The sequence below is a fragment of the Oryzias melastigma genome, linkage group LG24 (assembly GCF_002922805.2).
Source record: "Oryzias melastigma strain HK-1 linkage group LG24, ASM292280v2, whole genome shotgun sequence".
NCBI lineage: Eukaryota > Metazoa > Chordata > Actinopteri > Beloniformes > Adrianichthyidae > Oryzias > Oryzias melastigma.
In genome coordinates, this window is record NC_050535.1 from 16,829,149 (window position 1) to 16,857,031 (window position 27,883).

The 27,883-nt window shown below is 38.3% G+C and overlaps 1 protein-coding gene across 1 annotated transcript in view; it reads left to right on the forward strand.

Moving 5' to 3' along the window:
* Positions 1 to 23,985, forward strand: part of LOC112158075 (A-kinase anchor protein 7) — a gene marked incomplete at its 5' end in the record, with an annotated part of 35,989 nt that extends 12,004 nt beyond the window's left edge. Inside the window, 2 exon segments of the mRNA XM_024291263.1 lie at positions 14,768 to 14,803; positions 21,958 to 23,985. Coding sequence (XP_024147031.1) covers positions 14,768 to 14,803; positions 21,958 to 22,175 — 254 coding nt within the window. The 3' untranslated portion in view covers positions 22,176 to 23,985.
* Positions 23,986 to 27,883: the final 3,898 nt, after the last annotated feature.

Genomic DNA, 27,883 nt, shown 5'->3' on the forward strand with positions numbered 1-27,883 from the left:
TAAAATAATGTTTTAAATTCTTGCGCACTTTCTGCAAATATGCAAGTTTAGCATCAAAATGTTCAGCATGTTCAGGACATTCATGCTCGTACTTTTGGTATTCACATTTTTTACACATTTCATTTATTTACAATTTTTGCTAACTTTTTCACAAAATTCCTTGAGCACTCTGAAGCCTATGCAGTATTAGTGTCACAACGTTCAGCACATTCAGGACGTTCCTGCTATTATTTTTGGTATTCATAAATTTTCCGCAATTTTTGAGATTTTTTGCAAATTTCGCAATTTTTCAAGAAATGTTCAGATTCTTGTGCACTTTCTGCAAATTATGTAAGTTTGGTATCAAAACGTTGAGCACATTCAGGACATTATACTGGAATTTAAAGTTAATTCCTTCAGCGTTCATAGCGACCACATTCAGCAAAAAACATTCACAGTAGCCTAATCTTAGGTAATTTAACTTTTCTAGTCATTTTATTTGTTTTTTTTATTATAGTTGTTATATTTAATTTGTTTTTATGTTAAGGGATTTGTTGATGTGATTTGCACTTCAGGTACTTTTCTGATCGTTTCATCTAAAACAACAGGCAGTGGAGAAATGTCAGAAATCGTCCTCATAGAAATTCATAGAATCTCTGATTTTATTTTTCAATGGAATGTAGGTAAACACATTCAAGTGCGGCGTAAACAACTCTCAACAGTGATCAGGCTTTGGCGGGGACATCCTTTTAGCAATCCTCGCAGCTGCGAGTGTGAAGAAGCAAGGGATTGTGGGTGAAGGAGCAGCTGTGAGCTGAAGGCAGATCTCTCAACCAGTACAGCTGAATCATTTTCATTGGGTGTAATCCTTTGTTAGAGATCTAGAGACGTCGTTTTACCAAATCCACTGAAGGAAGTTTGACTTAAATGGTTATTTTTATGCGTCTATAAAGAGAAACCATTCAAACTCCAAATCTGTTTAGTCAATATTGATTTCTATTTGTCTCTGACATCATTTCATGTTCACAAATACTCAAGCGTTTAATATTTTCTTTGTCAGATTCAAGCTTTCCATCAACGTGAACCTGCTGGAGGTAATTACATCTGAGTGCATTAATATCCCTTTACGGAGGAAGTTTTTATAGGCACAGCGGCATAAATTACATCATAACTTATGGGCTTTTGCCATTATCCCAGCGAACCTGCTGACTGTAGTCGTCAAATTGAATGGAGCCCAAACCCGGGTAATGGAGAATTAAAAGCGAGCGCCAGAAAACAGTCGTCGAGGGAGTGAGTCATAACTGCAGGATTAGACTGAATCGCCTGATTGTTAGCCTATATTGACGCAACAGTAAACAAGTGGTCTGTTTTATTCCTGCTATTTATTTATTTATTTTCTAAGAGTGAGAAGTGGAATGTGACAAAATGCTATTTAAACCATTCAAACCTGGCAACATCGTCAGGAAGATAAAAAGGTTCAAATAATTTCAAGCAATAAATTACACTTTATCTGTGTGTTACATTAATTGCAAAACATAATAAAAATACTTTTCCTGTTTTGTTTGCTGGAAAGATGTGTGTGTAAATTAGATTTGAGCTACAAAAAGCGGTTGGTTCTTATTCTGTATTCTAAGCATAATAATAACTAGAAAAGTTACATTACCTGCAATGATGCTGGTGTCAATGCTTTTTGCTGAAAATAGTCGCTGAAAAGAGTGAAGCAATTAACTTAAATTGCTGTAAAATGTCCTGAATGCGCTGAACATTTTACAGCCAAACTTGCATAATTCGCAGAAAGTGCAAAAGAATTTGAAATATTTCCTGGAAAACCGTGAAAATTACTTAAAATGTATGAATACCAAAAGTAATAGTAGGAATGCCCTGAACGTGCTGAACGTTTTGATACCAATAATGTAAAGGTTTCAGAGTTTACAAAGAACTAGAAGAATTTCGTGAAAAAGATCGCAAAAATTGCTAACAATTTAAAAATGCGTAAAAAGGTATAAATACCAAAAATACAAGCATGAATATCCTGAATGTGCTGAATGTTCTGATACCAAATGTGCATAATCTGTGCAGAAATTGCACAAATATTTAAAAAATTACATGAAAAAAAATTGCAAAGTTAGCTTAACATTTTAAAAAAATTGCGTAATATTTCAAAAAATGTGTAAGTAAGAGTACAAACATGAATGTCTTTAACATGCTAAATACTTTTAATTGCAGTAATTTGAAAAAAATTAGGATTCACTTTCAATAGAGCTGAAAAATCGCATAAATTGTGTAAAATAAAATAAAGTAAAAAAAAAAAACCGTAATATTGACGAATACCAAAAGTATAAGCAAGAATGGCTGCAACAAGCTGAAAGTTTTGATACCAAGATTGCAGAAATTACTCAAAGTGTGATTGAGTTTTTATGAATCGAAAGAATAAATAAAGAACAATGATAAAAAGAAACAGGATCACTAGAGTGTGAATGTTAACAAAGCATTCACACTATAAGTTTCATGAACCACAGATCAATAGTTTTAAATCATGTGGTATCATGTAAACTCAGCTCAGCTTTAAATCTTTTCTCCCTTCACATAAATCAATTGCTAACACTGACTTAGAGTGGCCTAGCCTCTTTCTGCCTTCAGGCCCAGTGATTATTTGTCCAGCATAATGTGAACAGCCCCTCAGGGCAGGAGCTCCAAAGAGTTGAGTAATTAAACTTTCAGACGTCCCGAGCTCCGGACTCTCAGATGGAAAAGTTATAAAATTCCCAAGTGGGGGAAGAATGAAAGAAAAATCATATAAAAGCACAATGTAGAGTTTAAGGTCAAACATAAACTTCCCAGAAATCCAAACTAATATTTTACATTAGAGGGTGACCATTGTTGTCTATCACCTTTATTCTTACCAGTCCTACAGGAACAGACAGGATTGTTCCATTTAGAATTCACACCTTCCCCCTCAGTCTCACTACAATATCTGTTACAGGTGTAAACCGGGAATGGCACCGACGCCGGATGGTATTCTTGTTGTTGTTTTTTTAGCATTTCTAACTATAGACAGAAGAAATGACAAACAGGAAGAAAACAATCCTACTCTAAATTCTGACCAAAATAATGGAGATTAAAACAGTTTATTTAGCTTCACTTTTCACTTTTCAATACCCAGTAAAATAAAATTACCTGCAACAAGAAAATAAGGCGTCTGAACTCTCTTGGGGTTATATTTTTATGGTCTTCAAAAAAAAAGATACATCTTACTAGAAAACAAACAAAAACAAATGGAATACATAGAGTTGCATCACCGAACAGCTTCACAGTCCAACAGACGAGCTGAATCCGCTGAAGGTCTGAGATGCTGTCAGGTGTGAAATTGTCCCAGACAGGTGTAGATTGGAGTCCTCTCCATCTGGGTGGGTTTTCACCACATCTGACTGCTGGCAACACAGCGGTGGATCCTTAAAGTTTTATGAAGGAGCGCTTTTATAATGTCCACTTTGTATGGCATTATAAGAAAGATGAAAACTGTTTGGGGTTTGAATGCATATTGGTTCTTCTTTTATTAACGTCACTGGGTTTTTTGGCTTCTTTCTAGCTTAAATTGATGTTCTAATAGTTTAAATGAAAAAAGATCAAATTTTACAATAGATATAGATGTTTAAAGGCTGTAAAACTCCTCAATACATATTTTGTACACTTTACTCATAGACATTGTTACTTTTCTCTCTTGTTTCAACTCTGAGTTCAAACCTTCATAGAAAAATAAATCAATTTTTATAAAATGAAAACAAAGATCTGCTTGCGATCAAAGTTTTATATAAATTTGGAAACCTGAACACATTTTGTATAGGAAAGATGACTCAAAAGCGATTGGTTGAGAGCCAATCAGGACGCAGAACGCATTGTGCTGTTAAAAATGAGCTAAGCAGTGAGACCATGAAAGGTGACATGACGAGGTAACACTACTACACAAGAGTACTGGAGTATTAGCTAAACTCCAAAATACCCTAAGAAATCTTAGTAAATGCCAAAATAGTCAAAAAAAACTAGCAAAATTTGAATTTTTAAACTAACTAACTTTTTAACATAATTGTGAGTAATAAACATACAGGAATAGTATTTCAGAATAAATCAGCTTAAACCTCAAATAACTTTCAATATTTTACTCTCCTTAAAAATATATTTTGTCAAAATTATAAAAGTTAGGAATGAGTGCAAGATAACATCGGGCCAACAATTAGATAAAATGATCTGGAGGGCCGGATCCGGCCCCCGGGCCTTGACTTTGACACGTGCTCTATGGTGTTCAAAACTCTACAGCTATAATATACTTTCGGCCTCCAGGTGGCGCTGTTAGCACTTTCTTTGCCTGCAGCTATGAGTGAAAAACCCACAAGTGAGTCAGCCCTGGGCATTGTTTTTGTATTAGAAATTCCCAGGAGCCTTTGCGGTCACTTCTGACGCTTTTAGCCGCGTTTTTTTTTAGCTAGCCAAGATGGAGCGACAACGACAGTGGCAAACGAAGACAAACTTCACCTCTCTCATTAGGATCCCAGTTTGCTGTTTTTTTTAATTTTCTCCTTACATTTTATGACATGTAAAAAAATATTGCATTTGGATACCATTTAGATTTTGACCCTTTGAGTGAAAAAAGTTTGGGCACCTCTGATTTACACACACTCTCCTGCTAGCTTACAGTCCCTCAAACTCCCAACCAAACAACAAAAATGGCGAGCCATGTCAGAGCTATCCAGCCGTTGCACCAGATTCCAGCTAAAACAAGGAAAACAAAGGCATTTATGGATCTATTTATCTGCATCGAGTCACAGTGAGCTACAATTGTCGGTCCTATTTCACACCTTCGTCCTAATTCGCTACAATTTCAATAAAGAAATACACAGGAATGCCATTTTAATGCTTAATTTTATTTAGAAAAGTGTTACAGGAACATGTTAAAAACACATTTTTTTATTTTATTAAATATGTAAATTAAAAATATAGTTTTCACTAAATTAGCATGTCTGGAGATAGCTGTCCTGCAACCCAACTCATGCTACTGTGATGAAAGGGGGCGTGGCTTGTAATCCCCTCCCCCTCCACACAAACACAGAGTAGTGTCCCCTCATAAACACTTCTTTTTCTCCTTTTCTCACCCTTCCGATGCTCTTTTTTTGTGTATTTTTTGCGAGCTGCCTCCTCCCCCGCCCTGTTGATCATCGACTTTTCCCTCTTACTCATGCGCTCCATACAAAAATACTCTTTGTTTTTGTGTGTCTCCTACACACACTCTCCAGATCCCTCGTCCCTTTTTTTTTGCCGTCCTCTCTCCTCCCATTTCTGATGCACGCACCCCCCCCTCCTCCCTGTGTCGGCTCAAAGTAGAGCAGGAGCGAGGAGCCTCCCGTTCATTTTTTTCCACCCCCCCCAGCATCTGCTGTCTTGCTGTGGGTTGCTCAGAGGTAACGTGGAGGGGGTTGCTTCCATCCTCGCCTGCCCTTCGAGGTGGGGGGAGAGAAGCGGCTGCCGCAGCTGGCGAGACTGGGAAAGCGAAAAAGGGGCGACGAGCGGCGGCTGTCTGTCTGAGAGCGAGCGGCTGAGGAAGAAGAGGGGTGACAGCAGGGAGAGAGGGGGACGCGAGGAGGCACCATGGGTCAGCTGTGCTGCTTCCCTTTCTCCCAAGCAGAGGAGAAAATCAGTAAGTGTCCGCTCCAGCCTTCGCATGTGGGCGTGTGTTGTCGGAGAAGCCAGTTGGGTTCTCGACGGCGCTTTCTGCAGGGGGAGACTGCATGCATGCAGCGTAGAAATATGGTGCACACGGTGCGTTGGTCTCATTGTGTCTCCGCGGGAGCTGCCTGCAGACGGGGATCCACTCCTGTGCAGTTCTGTTGTGTAAAGTAAAAAAAAAAAAAAAGAATGATGGCCGTGTTTCAGCCGTGCGCTCCAGCGCCGTCGCCGACCACATGACAGCTCTGGTTATTGATTCATTCTGACTCGTAAATCTATAGAACAAGGTTCCTCTTTGCATTCATCAAACCTTTATGTTAAAGGACATTCTTTTTTTTGGTCTGCTTTTCTCCAACAAAAATGGTTTCTATGAATATTTTCAACTTTTCAGAACTGTGTAGAAAATAACAAATATTCCCTAATAAATAGAGGTCGTATTGTCAATGAACAAAGGGAGTGGCTCGCCAACTTTGCATTTAAGTGTCCCTCTTGTGATCAATAAAGGTTGTAGAGCTCAAGTATCCAATCTGGCGAAGGTCAAACGTTGGCTGATGACTCCATGGCCAAATGTTTCCATATCTATTCGGCAGAAGTTCCTCATATTGTAAATTAAAGTGAGACTTTTCTCTGTTAGTCAGAGTCTAAATGTGCATCTTTCTGTTTCTTGTGGTTTCACTCAAATGCACAGATTTCATTTTGGTGTGGCAGGAAAGAAGACAATCCTCCAAGCTCTCCTGGGAATGTATTATCTCTGGTTCTTGGGCATTAAGTTGTAGCTTTTCGTCCGTAAGCGAGGAATGTTAATTCCAGAAACTGAAAGAAAGCACGTGCGGCTTCTGGCTCTGTTTGTGTAGCTTCAATTGATGGAACTGCAACTCTTGAGTTGGGGAGTAAATTCAATTTCCGACTGAAGATTTCATTCCAGTGCAGGAAGAATTAAATTGAATTGTCTGGAACGTCCTGTTTGTGACTGAAAATGAAGGAATATTTTTTTAGTGGTTTAGATAAAAAATGTAGATTTCCTGGAGGAAAAATGCCCAGCGTCCCTCTCTGTCACTTCCTCCCTCCTGCCTTTCCCCGCTTGCAGCTGCACGACTATAAGCAGGCGAGCCACTGTGCCCTAATTCTGAGCCGGCGGGGATGGAAGGGAGAAAGGGAGAGGCTGAAGCGGGATTTTCAAGACTAATGAGGGGAGAAACAAAACAAAAAAAAACGTCGGCGTGGAAACAAAGGCCGAGGTGGACGGTGACCGTGCATGGCGAGTTCCGGCGCTCCCTCTCTGTGATGGGAGGGCGTGCGAGCCGGCGTCGGTGACCACTAGGACAGCTCGATAAGTCAATAAGTGATGTGGCGCGCGTTAGAGGGTAACCCTGTAACAGTTCAGTTTATTTATTTCATTTTCATAACACACAACAAAAAAGTGTCATAACACTCTTGTCCTTAGTGAAAATAAAAGGGGACAAAAAGAACTTATTATCTCTGCTCTATTTAACTAAATCAATCAAACTATTTTATCCAAATTTATCTCTTTGTGTTGTAACATAAATATGTCAACTGGCTGGCAAAAGCAAACAAAGATAAACAAGAAAATAAACCAAGTACTTCAGACTTTTTTAATTTAACCCGTTCCCAATGACCTTAAAATTCTTATAGCGTAAGCATTTGTTTTTTCACAGTTTTTCCTTAAATGTAATTACTGAACTAGACTCTTTTATTGATTTTTCAAGATTATTCCATAATCTGTTACCGTGAAACGAAACACTTTCCTTCATTTTTGTTCTGAATTTATTGGTTTTGAAAATGTAATGGCCTTTTAGGTTGTAATCGCTCTTTTTCAAACTTTTTTGCATGTTCTGTGGCAGACTTTCGTGATGAGCTCTATCCATGAGTTTTAAGATGGAATGATCTAATAAGTCTTTAAATTTGATAGTAGTTGCTCCCATTGATGATTCTTAATGCTCATTTCTGTAGTACAAATCTGGAGTTTATTGACTTTTTGTTTGTATTTCTCCTAATTTCTGTGCAATATATCAGAAATAGAACAATCAATGAATTATATATGAAGTGTAATTTTTATTCTAATGGCCATTTGTTTTTATGTAGCTGATATGTGATTTCCAGTGTATTTTTTATCTTTAATTGCTTCTTGAAGCTTTCTTTCTTTTCCAAATGAGATATTAGTTTTCATCTTGTGTTTGACGAATATCATGAAATATGTTTTTTAACAGTTAATTGATATATATATATATATATATATATATATATATATCAAACCATATCAAACCATTTTTTTCTTTTCTTCCAACTCTGTTTGAATTAGCTCTTTCATTAGTTTTATAGCATCACCCACATGGTAAATCGTAGTATCATCAGTAAATAAAAACATTTTAGACATTTGGATACACTGGTTATATCATGTAAAGGCCAAAGCTGCACATTTTCTAGAAGTATCCCCTAGAAATGGAAGTCTTATCCTGATTTATCAGCTGAACTCCTCTCAGAGTAGCTCAGCCTGCATGAAACATGCTAATGAAGGTGCTGGAAACATGGGAACCCTCACCTGCATCAGCTGCACACGACCTTCACTTGTTCCCCCGTTTGCTCCTCCACTTTGTTCTACACTGCTCTCAGATATTTTGAGATGTGGATGTGAGGACCATATGTGAAAAATCCTCTAATCTGACCTTTTTCTCGCTCCTCCAACCTCAGTTTCTCATGTCCTTCTTTTCCTCCTTGCCTGTCTTTTACCACGAACTCCAATGTTTACGCGAGTGTGCTCTACAAATCTGGATGGTTTTTACGTAAGTGACAGCTAAGTGGCCCGGGTCAGCGCGCAGAAGAATCCATCTCTGAGCTCTTAATGCTTTTACCGTATGCAAGGTCCTGACTCAGAGGCAGTTTAAATTACAGCATGCTCTCCAAGCTCACCACGGAGGAATCGTGGTAGCAATGTTGGAGGAACACAAACCCATGCTCATCTGCAAGAGGTGACCTTTTTTTTGCTTTAGATTCCGGCACTAACGGAGTTTACTGTCAACGTTGAGAGCAGTCGGCGCTGATTTCTCTTGTTGCTTTGATCTCACGGCGCAGTATTTGTACATTTCCTTTTTCTACTCGGAATGACAATCCAAGCGATGCTCTGCAGGTTCAGTGGCTGTTACATCACCTTCCAAAACTGTTTCATCATTGTGTGGGTTTTTTCCACTATTTTTTTAAGTTGTCACTTAGCTCTGGAGACGAAAGCAAAGTATTTTTTTTCTTCTCTCCTTGTCAGTTCTCATCAGAGAGACGGAGATTTTCATCTCCAGACGCGCCGAGTCCACAGGTGATACACCAGCTGCATGGCTTAAATGTCAGCTTTCATTTGAGACCTATAGGCCAAAAGTTTTCACATTATCTAGAAGATCTTCCTGTTTTTGTTTTAATCAAAAAAAGGAATTTTGTTTCCTTTTATGATCTTAACCCTTTAATGCCTGTTGTTGCAAATATGTGACAAACCACTTTAGCTCCAAAATTACCTAAATGTAGCTTCTACTTAACTCTTGTGTTATCCTAGGCATGTTTCCATCAAAAGTGGGGTCATCTGTCATCTGAGGGACTATTAACAAAAACTGGACACCAATAAGAACTAGAAAAGTTGCATTTCCTGCAATAATCCTAGTGTGAGTGCTTTTTGCTGAATGTAGTTGTTGAATATGCTGAAACTTTGCTGAAGATGCTTAAAACATTTACTGTAATTGCTGAAAGGATTTGCTGAAAGCGCTAAGAATATTTGTATAGTACTAAAGTTGTGAAATAAGTCCCAGAAACTCAGTAGATACAAAATTAGCTAAAAAAAAAGTATGCATGTTGCGAAAATACTAGCGTAACTCAGAGTTAGCCTGAAACACCACAGTTGATGCCAATATAGCTAAAAAAGCTAACACGTTTCTAAAAAACTAGCTTAGTAGATGCAAAATTAGCCAAAAAAGCTAACCATCCATCCATCTTCTAAACCGCTTCTTCCCTTTCGGGGTCGCGGGGGTGCCGGAGCCTATCCCGGCTACTGATGGGCGAAGGCGGGGTACACCCTGGACAGGTCGCCAGTCTGTCGCAGGGCCTCAATCACACACACATTCACTCTCACATTCACACCTAGGGACAATTTAGAGTCACCAATGAACCTATGAAGCATGTTTTTGGACGGTGGGAGGAAGCCGGAGTCCCCGGTGAAAACCCACGCATGCACGGGGAGAACATGCAAACTCCACACAGAAAGGTCCCAGCCGGGAGTCGAACCGGGGCCTTCTCGCTGTGAGGCGAGAGCGCTAACCACTGCGCCACCGTGCAGCCCCAAAAAAGCTAACACAATGTTAAAATACTAGCTTAACTCAAATTTAGCCTTAAAAACCTCAGTCGACGGCAAATTAGCCAAAAAAGCTAACTTGTTGCGGAAATACTAACATAACTCAGTTAGCCTGAAAACCACAGTTGATGTCAATATAGCTAAAAAAGCTAACACAATGTTAAAATACTAGCTTAACTCAAAATTAGCCTAAAAAAGCTAACATGATGCTAAAATACAGAAACACTGTGAAGCATTCGCACAATATAAGAACACAGTTTGTTAAATAAAGTCTTGTGTCTGAAATGAAAGAACAAAATGAAATCATTATTGTGCTGGTCCAAACAAAAAGACAAACCAAAAGGGAATTGGAACCTTGGCCAAAAATAGAATAATTCTGGGAGACTGCTGACCCAGCCATGTCCAGTGTTGGAGTCAGCAGCTCTCTGATAATGGCTGCATAACCAAAACTACCTAAAACAAATAAAAAAACCCCACAAATCAAGACTACCAAGGTCCAACACCAAACTAAAATAACAAAACCCAACAGTATAAGACTACTGAGGAAACCTCAAATAAACCCAAATGCTACACAGCCTGCTGCTCTGCTCCCTGCCTGCCTCGGTGTGGCTTTCTGTCTTAAATAGTTAGCAGGTGCCAATCAGGGAACAATGGCCACACCCACCAGATGAGCAGACTGGCGGGATTGATAAAGGTGCAGCAGGACGCAACAGTGGCAGACGTAAAATCCTGTCCACCTTGGTCATGGGAGGGATCACTCATCAATCTAAAGGTGGGGTCATCTGGACCCATAAGAGAGCACGGGGGTTAAAAGCAAAAACACAAGTGGTTATTTTCGTCATAGCGTCAAAGAAATTCAGGCGTTAAGGGGTTAATTTTAGTTAAAGTCCTACTCCGTTCATCCTTTGATCTAAAGTGTTCCCAGTGGTCTTTTAATTATGATTGTGCTGTTTTTAGCTAAAGATCATTGTTTCTCCAGAGTGGCACTTCCTCAAAACTATACGGCTGGACATTACCCATATTTCTTGACGTTTTTATGTAGCAGCGGTGAAGATTTACGTTAGTGCCATCATAATCAGACAGGGGGGGCATTAGGGGCAGGGCTATTCAGCTTCAAAAGCCACGCCCCCTCAGAGGAGATTTTGGAAACAGGCTTCAGATCAACATGAAAAAAGGCTTTTTAAGACCTTTGGGTTGTGGGATTTTAGTTAAAAACGTCACAGTCATCACCTCATAACATTTTCTATCAACGCTTGTTATTCTCCTTTTTTCATCTTCCTTCATTAGAGTAATAAGTGATGGTTTAGAATGTGGAGTAACAGAAATGAAAGAACGTTTTTCTTTAAGGCTCCGAACTAAAAAGCTCTTTTGTTCTGACTCCAAATGTCCTCTGCTCTGTTTGATCATTTTTAGAGTAAAATAATTAAAGATAAACGATTCAGCAAAGTGTTGGCTCTAAATATAATCTTGGTATTAAAGGTTAAAAGGTGAGGTTTATCGATCCGACTTCATGTCTATGATCTATTACCTAATTAAGTGGATTCATCTGAACTTTTGTTGGCAGCTTATTGACTAAAATTGGTTTATGTTTTGTCCTGTCAATCCATGAGCAATTTATGCTTACTAGAACGTCTGTAAGTGGGATGTGAGCTGTCCAGAACGAAGTGTAAAGACTCCTGGCAGGATGGTGTGCCTGGACAGATCTTTGGCCGTTCCTCAGGAAACCCTATTAAAGCTCCCAGTCTTTCCGACAGCATCTGTCTTTCTCCTTTCCACTCCTTGGCAGACTCTTTTTCTCTGGTTATTTTTTCCCCCGTTCCTTTTGTCCTCAAGCTGCCTTCTCCTTTTCACTCCCATTTAAACCTCCATATTTGATGACCCTGGCTGGTGCGGCGCCGCGCCCTCCTTCATTTGCTCCCTTCTGCCAGAGCTTTCAGGAAATCAGCTGAAAAGAAATGAGTCACATTGAAAGTAATGGCTCAGGATGAGACTGTTATCAGATAGGCTGATGAGTCCAGTAAATGTAATGTGGTCCTGATGGGATGTGATGAGCCCTACTTCTGTGTGGTCACCCAGGAACGTCATCTGTCATCAAATCAGCAAACCTTATTGTGTGAATGCTTAGTAAGTAATCACACAATAGTGATTCTCCTGCTCATTACGTATGTTTTTCAGCAGGAAAAACTCAATCACACTTTCAGGGGATTCAGTAATCGCGTTCAGCTCGTTCAGGACGTTACTAATTGTATTTTTGGTATTTATAAACTTTAAAGTTTTTAAAATACAGAGCAAAATATGCTCAACAAGCTTTGAAATATATTCATGGGCTATGTTTAAATATTTTATAGTAATTTAAAAAAATTGAGTTTACTTAACATTTTAGCAACATGCTAATGTTTTTTGGCTAATTTGTTATCTACAGTTTTTTTAGGTTAATTTGAAGTTTAGCTTCTATTTTAGCAACAGGCTAACGTTTATGACTAATTTAGTTTACTGAGGAATTTTAGGCTATTTTGGAGTTTAGCTAGTATTTCCGCAACGTGCTAGCTTTTTGACTAATTTGGCATCTACTGAGGTTTTTTATGTTAATTTGAAATTTAGATTAAATTCTTTGCAAAATGCTAACGCTTTTGGCTAATTTGTTATCTACTGAGGTTTTTATAGGTTACTTTAGAGTTTAGCTTCTATTTTAGCAACAAGCTAACGTTTTTGACTAATTTATTTTACTAGGGAACTTTGGGCTATTTTGAAGTTTAGCTAGTATTAGACCAACATGCTAGCTTTTTTGGCTAATTTGTTATCTACTGTGTTTTTATTTTAGTTTGGAGTTTAGCTTACATTCTTAGCAACATGCTAACACTTTGGCTAATTTGTTAATTTAGAGTTTAGCTTCTATTTAATGTTTTTGACTAATTTAGTTTACTGAGGAATTTTGGAGTTTAGCTAGTATTTAAACTGCGTGTTAGTTTTTTTGTTTTCTGTTTTTTTGTGGCTAATTTGGCATCTACTGAGGTTTATTTATGCTAATTCGAAATTTAGCTAATATCTTAGTAACATGCTAACATTTGAGCTAATTTGTTATCTATTGAGGTTTTTATGCTAATTTAGAGTTTAGCTTCTATTTTAGCAACATGCTAACGTTTTTGACTAATTTAGTTCACTAAGGAATTTAGGGCTACTTTGGAGTTTAGCTAGTATTAAAGCAATCAGCTAGCTTTTTCGGCTAATTTGAAGTTTATCTAATATTTTAGCATCACACTAAATATTTTTTGCAAAATTTGCATATATTAAGGATTTTTAAGCAATTTTACTACAAATTTTTCAGAAATTTGGGTCAACTTTAGCGCTCTTTCATCATTCTTTAGTGAAATTTCCAGTGTTTTAGAAAATGCAACATTTTGCAAATAGATTTTGCATTTTCAGCAAATCCCTTCAGCAATCAAAGTAAATTATGTCACCATTCTCAGCAAAAAGCTTCAGCATCTTCAGCTACTACTTTCAGCAAAATGCATTCACACTAGCATTATCGTAGGTGATGCAACGTTTCTGATTGGAATTAGTTGGAAAATCTGGCTAATCAATCAGGAATAATTACCAGAAGACGACAAAGAGAATCTAATCCGCTCATGATGGAAACTCATCATCAAACCTTTCCACGCTTCACGAGGAGGAGACGGCACAAGAGTCTGGGCTCCTTTATGGACTCTTCTGTCTGTAAACATGGCCTCATCAGACAATAACACGCTGCCACGCTGAATTATATGTTCAACGTCACCACTCAAGTTACAGAGTCAAGAAAGTTGGCGTGACAGAACCAGACAGAATCACTTTTTAATGTTTAGAGCGACCGTCTGGTTTCTGTCCCCATGACGACGCAAGAAAAAGGTCAAACGAAGAGCGGGACAAATGTTTAGAAAAAGAGAGTGGCAGAGACGGAAGCACCGAGAGACGGAACATGCGTGGCGCGTTCTGTGGGACACGTGAGCGGCTATCAGGGTGTGCGAGCTCGCCGTCTTCCTTGTTACTTTGGAGCGGCGAGAGCTTATCTGCTGCATGTGAAACGGGTACGGAGGTCGGCTTTACTGCCTCAATAAAGGCCTTCAATTTGTCAGCCGAAGAATGAATAGGTAGATAAAAGGAGCTGCTCACAAACAGACAACCCAATCACAGATAGAGACGGTCGACCTTTGTCGCTGGGGAAAAACAAAATTGCAGCCAATTTCTCATCGTTGTTCAAAGGAGAAGAAACAGAAGAGCAAATATTGACAATCCCAGTAAATCACATTCAAATGAATATTTCTTAAGCTCCAAATGTATTTTATATTATTAGACTCCTTCAAGCGCCACTTTTTCTGTTTTCTTCATTGTTTGTGTTAAAACATCACTTTCTTCTTGTCCTCCCACAGCTGGTTGGTTATTGTCGTCATAAAGTGATTGATTGTGTTTTGTATTTAAAGATAAGTAAAAGCTTAGCTGTAAAAACATCGCTTTATGGTTTATGCATGACAGCCTGGCTTTAACGAGTCAACAGAGGAATTCTGAAAGGGTTTGCACTCGTTTACACATCGCCATATGGAGGTTTCGTCGAGAGAAACTCGAGCGGTGATCAGCTTCCCAGTTATCAGCTTTGATTTCTAAAACCCGCCGTGTTACAGCAATAAATGTTGCCGTTTTTGTGTTGTGTGCATCAATGTCTTAATGTCTGACGTCTCTGCTGTGTTCCAGATTTGACTCAGAGTCCGCTCCATCCCAAACGCTCAAGTATGTGTCCTCCTAACACGTCCTCAATCAGACTTTTTGAAGATTTATATAATCACTTCCATCCAATCATGATCTGATTACCTTCTGATGACTTTTAGATCTGACTAAAAACCACTGATTGACCAACAATTGGAGTTCTATAAATACATGTGATATATAATCACATTTATCAGTGATGTCGTCGGAAATTTATCCAACTGGAGTGGTGCGAGTGGAGCCAGCGTGTGTCTGTGTCCCGGCAGCTGGACAGGAAGTGATTAAACAGAATGACCATTAACGCCACATTCTGGTTTCTGCCTCCTTAATCAACCTTCCTCACTCTGAGGAAAATCCTGATTTCTTTAAATTGTAACATGCATGTGTGGCATTTTTCTTATGAAAGAAAATCATTTTGTTTTTGCATTTCCTTTTCTGGAGAAGAGAAGATGGTATCTTCACATTGACTGCAGTCAAATGAGCCGCCGTTCACATTTCTGTGGTCAAATCAGCATCACTGGATTTTTGGTGTGAGTTTCATCCAATACTTCCGGTAGCAGGACTGAGAACGCTGGAAAATCTCCACCAGACTCCACGGAGCTTCTTGATGTGACCACGGAAATGTGAACGGCGGCTCATTTGACCGCAGTTGGAAAGGATTGTAAATCAATGAAAGAGCATTTTGATGTTAGCTTTGATTATTTTATCAAGAACTCTGAGAAACCAATGATTGAATGTATTGATCACAGTCAATAAACATTGGAGAATTAGCTAAAAGAGTCTTTGGTGAACTGGAAGGAGAAAGAATCAGGATTTTGGAGGAAGTTCTGTCCATGAAGATCTTCACTTCCTCGTCCAGCTGACATCCGGATCAGAACCATACGGCTGCACATTATTGATAGTGTTGGACATTTTTATGTAGCAGGGATGAAGATTTACGCTAGTGAGACACAATCAGACGGTGGGATCAGGCTCAGCTCCTAAAGCCACGCCCCCTCAGAGGAGATTTAGAAACAGGCTTCAGATCAACATGAAAAATGACTTTTTAAGACATTTAGGTTGTGGGATTTTGGTTAAAAACTTTATAATTTTTAAATTAAAAAAAATAGTTTTAGGCGGACTTAAAGCCAAAAACGTTTTCTCCAATTGTTCACGTCAAACCGCATCTATAAACCTTTCTATCTTCATCTCTAATCACAGAAGCTGTTCATGGTAGACGTGATTGTGGACTAAACTTATAGCAGCCGTGAAAGATACTAAAGTTCTGCTCCCATTTTGGACGCCGATGTGGCGAGGATTTACAAAAGCAACGAAAGCGTTGCTGGTCGCACAGAACATCATCCAAATCGGCGGTAATGGGAGTCATTAGTGACAGAAGCAGCAGATTTACTTCAAATAAAAACTGAGATTTGGGATGAATTCAGTCAGCTGTGTGGGGAAAATGCTCTAGTGAGCTGAAATAATCAATCAGTCCAGCAGCAGCTTCTAGGAAAACACAACTTGATAAAAAGTAAATAAAACGGAGCTGTTTGTCAGGTCGAAGTACACAAAGTGGACCTGAAGTGCGCGTGTTTTGAAGGGACCTGAAGGAGCGAGGGTTTGTGCCATCGCCGTCTGCTCTGATAAATCTCAGGTTCTGTTCGGGGAGCTGAAACTTCAGTGTAAACAAGTGAAATCCACAGCTGCGCGGCGCTCGAGTCAACACAACATGCTGGCTGCTGTGTTGACAAAACCCCAACACACCAGAGCACCTGCTGGACCGACGCCGTTCATCATTTATAGGTGTCCTGATTTCTCCTTCTTTGTTTTTATTTTTCTGTATTCTGAGGATTTCTCACAGTTTCGTGTTAACTTTAGTTCTTTCAAAAGCTCCGCGGGGGATCACTGGAATTTAAATTCGAGCTCATTCATGGCCTGACATTTAAAGAACAGTATCAGCAGGAGAAATGGATTTCTCTACAGTGAGCGAGTCTTAATCATATTTCTCCAGAGTGTGGAAATATGTAAAATGTGTCGAAAGAATGGAGCGGAGGGACTGGAAAAGGCTGATTTAGTGAAATATTTGACCTTTTGCCCCGTCTCCCTCACAAAATAAATCAGGAAGTGCGGATAGAAAAGGCAGTTATTCTCAGCTGTTGATGCCCAAAACCAACATTTATTTACACACTTCTTTTGTTTATTTATGTGAACTATTAGTTTCTTTTCCTATATTTAGATTAAAAGTGCTTTAAACCGCTTTAAATCAGCCAATTTGTACTTTAAAAACAAAATATTATCAAGAAATCCTTTAATATTTGATGTTTTAAAGCGTTTTCTTAGTCTTTCTATCATTAAACAAACTAGTTTGGGTTACTCTGCAGCCTTACAGCACTTCTTTAATGTTATTTAAATTGAATTAGTGCATTTAAATGTAGAGATAATTGGCTGCAGTTATTGGAAGGTATAGAAAAGCTAGAAAATAATTTAATTGAATCAGGATATAAATATAAACCTTAACATTACAGAGCGCGTTTGCTATACCTGTGTTTTATTTAAGGTTTTTTTCTTCATGCTTGTGAAAACACAAACCTCACAGATGCATCTGAAGGTAGAGAAACAAAAGGAAGAAACAGTGAAATAGATGCTCGGGGCGGGATTCTTTGAGGAACCTCACAATACGATACGCGATACATGGCTCACGATATCGCGATACTCCGATAATAGGTAAAAATAAAAATAAAAAGATCTCTAATATCTCATAATTATGCAAGCCAAAGACAGCCTGCCTTATTTTTTTTCAATCATTTTTTTATTGTAATAACGAATTATATCTCCTTTTCATGAGAAAAGGAGATATAATTCGTTATAACTAGAAAACAAAGTTATTTTTTCCGTCCACCGCTCCCTTTCCCGCACGGAGACCCTTAGACTTTCAAACGCCTTCATTCCGTCTCATGCACCAGCCCTCTTCCCTTTATTTCCCTCAAACCTCTGAACAAACAGGTTGATTGACAGAATTCAGGGCCAATGAGAATCTGAGCATGATGCGTTCACTGAACTCCGGACATTAGCGGACCCAAAAGGCCACTCGGCCCAACTCAATCCGCCACCATGCTTTTGTCATTTTTATACAATCCGCAGCAAAATAAAGCCATTTTTCAGAAAAAAATGTTGACACTATTTAATCAATAAATTATATATGGATCAGTTCTGATGTTTGACATTTTCTCTAATAAACTGCTTTGTTTTGCTGCTGATTTCCAGAGCTCAGTGAAGACAGAAACACTCGTAAGTGAGGGGGCTGGTGCATGAGAGGGAATGAAGGCGTTTAAAGAGCGTAGATCCACTAATAAATAAAAAACAGACTAAGAACAACTTTAGTGGAGCGTTCTTCTGCTGTTTATGTTGTTAACCACAAAATAAAGAAACTTAAAACAAGTAAAGTCTCAGCGTCTCCACTCAGGAAAGGAAGAGAGGGACGCTTCATTCTTCGTTCTTGATTATCTTGTATTGAAAAACAAACTTTGTTTTCTTGTTATAACAAGATAGTGGATCTCGTTATAAGAGATAACAATAATGTTTATTTTTTAGTTTGAACACATTCAAAATGAACAACTTGTATCCTATTTTGTGTAACAAATAATAGACACTTTTGTACAACATTTCTAAAATCATTATCAATTTTTTTTAAAAGCACTGACACCAATTCTATTGGAATTATTTGTAAAATTCAGTGTTAATAGTAAACATGAACAGCAGAGCCACTACTTGGTGCAAAATTATTGTAAACAACAGAACAAAAATTAAATAATTCAAGTAGCTGCCAGACACAAAAGTCAGTCTTGAAACATGCGCCCCCTATCTACCTCCAAAGGAACGTCTCACCAAAGGATGACAAATATAATGTTTTACAGCCTCTTCAAATAAAAATAAAATATCAATACTTTTTGAGAATCAATCAAAATCTATAAATATCATGATATATTGCATATCAATATTTTGGCACACCCCCAATAGAGACTAATAAAAGACTCCATCCTTCTGAGATGTGATTGTGAACCTTGTCGTCCTCCCCTGTTGTCTCACCTTTTTTATGGGATTTTCTGCTCTGCCTCGGTAATCAAATGATGTTGTGGTTTCAACGGTGTGTTTCTGAGCACCTGCAGTCCTCTGTGACTCAGACAAGCTGAGTGATTTTCTATTAGTCGTGTTTTTTTTTTTTTGAATAGCGCACCGCTGGTTTCCATCTTCCAGCCAGACCGCCAACCTTTCTGTGTTTCTGCATGAATTATTGACTCCCCGCCTGTCTGACAGTCTTCCTTGCACTACTTTTCCTCCTGTTTCCCTTTTTTCTGTCGGCATCCGAACGTCTGTCCTTTTCCTGCCGCACGCGCAGCGTGATAAGAGCTACGGTCGGTAAATAGATTCCGTTTCTCGTCACTGCGGGAGGGTGATTAAAATCAATATTCATCGAGGCGCTGCGAGAGACAGCTGTTTACTCCAGCGGTTATTATCTGGAGCTGTCACATATTCAGGCATCCACAGGCTTTTCTCTCTGCTGTCAGTCTGTGGTGATGGGCTGCATAACCGTGTGTTATTGCCAGATTAATGGTGATCATCCTCATCCTGATAGTCAACTGAACCATAATTTAATGCTGTAATTTACAGACTCAAAAGAACTGAACCATATGTTTAGTTTTGCTCCTCAACTAATCAATTAATTCATTTTTTTCTAATAGTTTCAAGCCTTTATTATATGGTTTCAGCTTTTATGAAGCAGCAAAACAGATCTCTGGTTTTTAACATTTTTAATCATAAATATTTGCACATTTATTTATATTTTTTACTTTACACATTTAAACTAGAGTGGGAGGATAAAACCGTACAGATGGAACATCTCGTTTTCAAGGAGGTCCTCCATCTCAAGAAATAATAATAACAAATGACTGTAGGAACCAAACAAAATAGTACAAACAAAGATTAAATACACACATAGAAGTACAGGCTCTCAATACCCACCCCTACCCAACATGACATTTTAGAAAGTTTAAATAAACACATGTGCAAAAAAATCATGCAAAAAACTAAACTGAAAAAAAACCAACCAAACCACAGACAGTGAAAGCTAAAGTAGAGACAGTAGGAGACTGACAAAAATTTCACTAATTGAAAAACAAACACAAGTGTGTTTGAGATGAATTAAAAGAACTTACTTAAACAATGACAGATGAAATTGAATGTATAAACCAGGGGAGTCGAACTCAATCGCACAAGCGGCCAAAATCCAAAACATACTCCTTAGATCACGGCCGAACAGGATAAACATTTATTGAACATTCTAAAACTACATTTTTAAAACTTTAAAACCATAACTTTTTCATTATGAACTAGATATATAGCAGTACCTGTGATAATGCTAGTATGAATGGTGTAAGCTGAATTTGGCTGCTGAAGATGCTAGTGCTGAGATTGATAGCTACAAACACTAAAGCTGATAGCCAGCTAAAATATGAGCTAAATTAGCCTAAAAAGCAAAAATGTAGCTGAGAAAATAGCTAAACTTCAAAATATCCTAGAAAAAGCCTAAACTAGCCAAAACAGCTAGCATGTCAATATTAGCCTAGAAAAACTTAAACTTAAAAAGAAAAGTTTAAAATCAGCCAAAACAGATAGCATGTAGCTGTAATATTAGCTAAACTATCTTGCTAATTGCCAAAAAGTCCAAAAATCGAGCAGAATGCCAATTTTTTAAACTTTAAAACTGTAACTTTTTAACATAATCATAAATAATAAAAATGCAGGAATATTATTCCAGAATAAATCAACTTAAACCTTAAATAACTTTCAATATTTTACTCTCCATTTTGACAAAATATAATTTCTTAATCTTATACAAATTAGAAATGAGCGGAAGATAACATTGGGCCATTAATAACAATAAAATAAAATTATTATAATAAAGTTATAATTATAATAAAATTATAAAATTATTATTTGACGCATGTCATTGGGAGCTTTAACACAGAAGTATTTTTTTTCCAGATCGTTTTTTATGTCTTGGAACAGAGAAAAATACTTTGTCATTATGGTGTAAATGATGTTGTGGACTAAAAGGAACTGTGTACTGTTTTAAATAAAAAGAAAGGTCAACATAAATGCATTTGAAAATAAAGTGAAGCCAGTGAAATTGCCTTCTACCTTGTAATGAAAGCCAACCCAGTGGTTCAAACTGTGTGCAGTGATGAGTACTGGAGGGACAACGGAGCACAAAACCACAGAATTGTAGATGATATTCAGGGAGTGTAAGCAGGCGGAAATAAATGATATCAGCATAGTCCAAAGTAAGAAGTAATAATTAGTCTTTTTCTGATATGGATATTAAAGCAGTAAACTGACTGATAAAGTGTTTTAAGACAGCAGTTTAATTTACTGCTTCAATTTATTGATTGAATATGAGTTTGAAAAGATAAATTAGGTTCAAACCAGATACCAAGATATTTAAAAGATTTGTATCCTTCTAGGGAGAGGAGTATAAAAAAATACAGATTGAGATTTAAACCTCTTGGGTTTATTGTATTTGTCTGAAAGAGCATGCAATATGATTTTATTTTTATTTGGAATTAGCTTATTTGAAATAAGCCAAAGTTGAACTGAGTCAAAGTCATGCTGTAAGTAATTGTTAATGTCAGTGAAGTTTGGTTTGGAGCAATAGATGATTGTATCGTCAGCATAGAGATGGATGTTACATTTTGAACAGGAATTTGGAAGGTCATTGATGAAAATTGAAAAGAAAAGTGGCTCTAGTGGAGAACCTTGGGGAACACCTTCATATATTCCAGTGAGATCTGACTCCACCTCTTCTTCATTTTCAACCAGTTAAATGTTTACAAGACTTGGACATCTCTATATTACACATGACAAACTAGAGTTATACAACTTGTGAGTTTTAGGTAAACCTGAAATCTATTAACTATCACTAAAGGTTTTCTTAAAAATGACATTTTGTAAGATAGTAATCCCGAGGAATCAGATACCGATCATATTCACCTTCTGAAATCTTTTAAATTTGCATGACTTTTGTCTTTTTAAAAAATATCTGGCTACATTTGTTTAATAATTTCTCTTTTGTTGCTGTGGAAACAGACAATTAGTCCCTAAGTGTTTCAAATTTCATAGATTTTTTTGCTTCCTTCCCTCAGGTGGGCGTCGCCGATCTGAGCCCGATGAGGCGGAGCTTCTGAGAGTGAGCAAGCGATTGGTGGAGGATGCCGTCAATCGTGCTTTGCAGCAGTACAAGCAGGAAACGCTTCAAAATGGGGGCGGTCCCAACGCAGCTGCCACAAAGCCCCCGGGAAATACAGAGGAAACCTCGGGCAAAACGGACACTATAGCAAACTCCACAGACAACAGGAAGTGACATCACCTGACGCGCAGTGATTAAGCAAACCTCGACTTGGGGTCGATGACCAGGCGCAACCAGCCGACCGGTCAGTCCACTTTGCTGGACCCGCTCCCAGCTGAGCTAGCTAAACACCCAACTACTTTATATCGTAGCTTCAAATCCAAGCTAGCTGACCGTTCCAACTGGTCGGCGAGTTAATCCAGTTTAACTGATTCTGCTGTCAAACATCAAAGAGGAAGCGTCGTCCTTCGCTCAGATTCACTGTGACACAGAAACTGCCCTTTTAGAACAAGATGTTTATCTTTTATACACAGTTTGGGTAACTTTTACAAACCTAATGAAGGAGCCCACCGATCCGGACGATTCTGAAGGAAAATCTGAAGAAAGAAGTCGATCACCTCAACTGAATCCCTGTTTTGACCTCTGGGTTCTTCCAGCTTCGCTGTGAAACCTTTTCTTGCACTTTGGTTGGGTTTTGATGGTGGTTTCGTTCACTACACGACATGGATTCCTCCGTTTTTAACTTCAAACTCAAGACTTCCGCCAGCGTCCAGAAGTTCCCCCTCGCCTAAGCGTTACAGGCTACTAAAAAAGTTTCGATCGTGTTGGGAGGAAACTGACAATCATCAAGATTAACTGGAAGAGTCGGCTGACTCGACCCTTTTTTGTTGGATCCGCGGACGACCGTCGCGATCTGACGCCACTTCTGAGAAAAGCAAAAACGCTAACCAAACAAAAGCTGACGAGAGACGGCGGAGATGCCAGGAAGTAATCCACTACACTCCGAAGTTGCCAAGAACACATCTATACTTCAACAGTGCCAAAACCTCAACGAAAACTGTCCAACCTTCACTTCCTGTCTGCTTGTGCGTGGATCTCCTACTTTGTTTTATGTTTGTGTTGCATTTGATTATGTTTGAAAACCACAGGTTGAATATTTATTACATGTTATTACATTACATGTCTGGCTGTTGGCAACTCAGTGCTAGAAGTTCCTTTGGAGTTCTGCTCCCAGAGCCGAGCAGACACCCAGTCTTCAACTTTTATTTTGAAACTGTAATCCGCCATCGTTATAAACATCAAACTTGTTAGGAATGAATCAAAAGGTAAAGGCAACACTTGGATTGAGATTTTGATTAAGTTGATTATTAAAAAAAATAATTTGCTGTTAAAGTAAAACAAAAAAATGGGGTTCAAAATGAAGGTTTTATGTTTTTTATGACTAAACATACTCAGTTTGTATTTTTGAAACCTTAAAAAGCACAACTTTTTTTTTTAAGATACTATATTTAACAACAAAGCAGCCCACTTTTTAAAGGAAACGAAATCTTTAAATCAGTGGAATAAATGTGAAAATATTCTATTTTTTGGTTGTGGTGACAAAGATTTGCTTAGGTTTTTCAAAATAAAATGAAGCTGTGGCTAAAGGGTTATATTTAGTTAAATATAAAAAGTATTTAATGTGTTTTTGACGTCCATCCCTGGAAGTTAGAAACAGGCGGATTCTTGAACTGTCACCAGGTCCTTAATCTCCTCCAGAAGAAAACAATCCCCTTTAAACACAGAAGCTCTGCTGTTCGCCCATCAGCCTGTGTGTGTGTGCAGGAGGTGCACCTCTCTGACAAACCGTCATCTGAGTCAGTCGCTGCACCATCGGGCGCCTAGTGTGTGTGTGAACACATTCTCGCCCTCCTGTGTGCGTGTCATTCCCGTGTGCTCACGTGTGCGCCGGGCCGTGTGGGCGTGTTCTTTGTACCGTGTTCTGTAGATCCCTGCTCTGACATGTTTGAACAATAAAAGAGGATATGAGATTCAAAAGTGATAACTCTGTCTCCTGGTGTGAGAGTGTCTCTGTGGCCACAAATTATGTTTCTGTTTTGCTGTTTGACTCAAGAACTGCAAAAAAAAAAGCCTAAAATATTTCTGTTTTTTTTACTTTAGTAAGAAAAAACAACTTTTTGAGCTTTTAAGTGTATTATATTTTCATTCATCATTATAAAGAACCCCGGCGTGGTATTTTTTATCCATTTTTTATTCCTCTACCTGCACTCTCAACAGCAGTATGGAACTAAATTGCGGTCAATATTATTTGAAACACCCCCCCCCCCCCCCCAAAAAAAATATTTGAAAAAGAATATTATATATAAATGTTAAAATGTCCAACAATTCTTTGCTACTTTTAAACAAATGTAATCATTTTCAGCTTCAAGTGTTCTGTTTTTGGGGTTTTAAGGCTAAAAATTTAAATTTCAAAAACTTTTTTTCAAAAATGTTTTCGGTTTCAAATCTATTTTTTACTTTTCAGTCTTTTAAAAAAAACTTATGGCCACGGCGGAGGCAAAAGTTTTGGAACGGAAATTGTCACATTCGAAAACGAAAAACAATGAGAGTTGAAAGTGAAAAAAAGATTTGAAACTGAATAAAAAGTTTTGAAATGGAAATATTGAGTTTTGAAACCTACAACAAAAACATTTTAAGCTGAAATAATCAAGTTTAGAATAGCAAAAAATTTTGGACATTTTACATTTTTGTTGGCCAAACACCAATATTTATTTCCAATATTTTTTATTGAGGTTTCCAATATTTATGGCCCCAATTTCGCTCCATAAAGCAGCCCCTCCCATACCCACGAAAACACTCCGATCTTCACAATCTGATGTCACAGAGTGAGACCGCCCCTTTCAGGAAGAGTCTGCTCTGACAGCTCCGCCCCCAGTCTAACACCAACACTCAATGTCTCCACAGAGCAAAGTATATCTTCCAATTGTGTCCTGTCTTCAATAAATTCCCGCTCAAACTGATGTTCTTTACGTTAGACGCAGGGTTCCTTTAAGACTCCCCCACCCCAATATAAATAAAATAATATTCCTGTCTTTTTATTTTTCACAATTATGCTAAAAAGTTATGGTTTTAAAAATTGGTATCATGCTAGCTGTTTGGACTAAGTTTTTTGTATAGTTTAGCTAATATTTCAGCTACATGCTAGCTGTTTTGGCTAACCTAAGTTTTTCTTTGGTTGTTTTTTAGGCTAATTTAGCATTTAGCTAATATTTTAGCTAAATGCCAATACCTAATATTTTATATCAGCACTAGCATCTTCAGCGGCCAAATTCAGCATATGGCATTCACTCTAGCATTATCGCAGGTAATGCTATATATGCTCATAATTATGAATCATGATTATGAATAAAAAGTTACGGTTTTAAAGTTTTAAAAAAGTAGTTTTATTGTGTTCAATAAATGTTTATCCTGTTTGGCTCATAACCTAAGGTGTGTTTTGGATTTTGGCCCCCTGTGTGATTGACGTTGACACATAGGATGACGTCATGACGTTTTAGTGTTCCAAAGGTAAAATATGATCATATTTAAGGCTTATGAAAATCACAATACGGCCCTTTTGAACCAAAACTGAGCTCCTGTGGGGAAGAAAACCAATTTGTTTTATTGTTTTAAGCCTTTGACATAAAAACATTAACACTTTTGAGAGCTAATTAGCAGCTTTGATTGAGTTTTGAGGGCCAGATGAACAAACGCCTAACAAGTTGTTTTGCTAATTAAACATTTTTAACTTTCAACTAAGCACACAAGTGTTCCCTCTAGAAGCAGAAAAATGAACACAGGTAGTAAATAAATCATATTTTCCATAAAAAGATCAACATGTAAGTTCCCAGTTGACCTTAAATGCATCATAACAATGTAATCTCTTGCCTGTGTTTAAGTGTTGCTGCTGAGGAAGCTCTAAAAGGGAAGTTTTGATAAAACAATGCTCTGACATTTAAAGAAATAACACTTGGAGAGCTTCCCTGTCTGTAACCGAGATCCCCCTTTAATAGATGGAAGCTGAGCGCCGGCGCTGTCAAACAGGGTCATGGCGGCGTTAGCAGCCAGCGTGAAACCCTCCATCGCTCTCACATTTCACAGCTTCCCTCACAACGTGAGAATCTGTTGAATCACATGGAGTAATGCGCCGCGCCCGCTCCTGCGCTTTAGTCATCAGCTGACCTGTACCGCGTGTGATATGGAGCACTGATGGCACATTCGCTGTGATTCATCGGGAGAGAGCCGACAGCTTGCCAACAGTGGCGGTGTCATGACGCTGCGCAGAGATGGACGTTTTTACAGCAGATTGTCGGTTTTTATGATTGTTTTTGCTCTTTGTGTCGAGAAGAGTCTTGTTAGTAGTTTGTCTTGGGGAGGGCCTCATCCTGACATCAAATCACTGCAGGAACTTCTGCTGGGGTCATACAGAGACGGGTGGCTTTAAATACGGAAGAGTGACCAGTCCTCTATGGTTAGTAGGGCTGGTATCAATAATAATGTCCAGAAACGATTCAATTCAATTCACAAGAGCCTGGATCGAATTGATTCTAATTTTTTTTTCTTTTGATTCTTTAATTAAATTTTGAGTTAAAAATTTAGACACATTTGTTCAGAAATACATTAATATTCTACTAATAATACTAATACAGTTCACATACTGTAAAATGTATCAGTGAAATAATGAGATTGTTAATCCAGTGTTACATTGATTCTCTAAAGGAGAAGTTCTAACTAAAATGTTCAGATCATTAACATTGGAAACATTGTTCTGCTTCTCCTGGAGGACGTTTCAGTTTGACCACTAGGTGGAGATCATGCTATAGCATTACAGCTTATTCCAGAAGAAGAAGAAAGTATGAGGAAAAAAATAAGGTTTTAGACCATAAATAGTTACTTTAAAAAATATTTCCTTAAAAAAGTTTAGAAAATTCATGTCTGTGAGTTTATAAAGATGTTCATTTAGTCAACAATGTATGTTTACGTCGACTGAGTGTTAGCATTAGCCGTCCTATGGGAAATTCCATTAAATGCTAGCATCAAGCTAGCGGACTTTAGATTTATGTGCTAAATCAATTTATATTTTTATGAATCGATAATGGGCTGCACGGTGGCGCAAGTGGTTAGCGCTCTCGCCTCACAGCGAGAAGGCCCCGGTTCGAATCCCGGCTGGGACCTTTCTGTGTGGAGTTTGCATGTTCTCCCCGTGCATGCGTGGGTTTTCACCGGGGACTCCGGCTTCCTCCCACCATCCAAAAACATGCTTCATAGGTGAATTGGTGACTCTAAATTGCCCCTAGGTGTGAATGTGAGAGTGAATGTGTGTGTGATTGAGGCCCTGCGACAGACTGGCGACCTGTCCAGGGTGTACCCCGCCTTCGCCCTTCAGTAGCCGGGATAGGCTCCGGCGCCCCGCGACCCCGAAAGGGAAGAAGCGGTCAAGAAGATGGATGGATGGATGGATGAATCGATAATTGATCTGTTCAGTTAAGATTCTGTTTATCCTGGGAGAGGATCTCTCCTTCATGTGGGCATCCCTGGAATCAGGTAATCGAGTTCTTAGGGTCTAAGGACAGGGATAACTAGTTAGTCAGTTTAGATTAGCAAAATTGCTAATTTAGCTAATTTTAGCTATTTTATGACCGACCCTTTTGCTTCTGTAGAATTACCAACATGAAACCCAATGTGGCAATTGATATTGGGCTATATAAATAAAATTGAATTGAATCAAAATTCTATTTAAAAAAAAATTAAATTAAATTAGTGAGGGATATTCTCGTGAACAGTATCAATCAATTCAAAGTTTCAAATTCAAATCTCAAGTTCAAATAACCTAGATCTAGTTTCCGTCTACATTCATGGATTTTACATTCTGTCCGTTCTTCATTTGCTTCTCTAGCACAGGG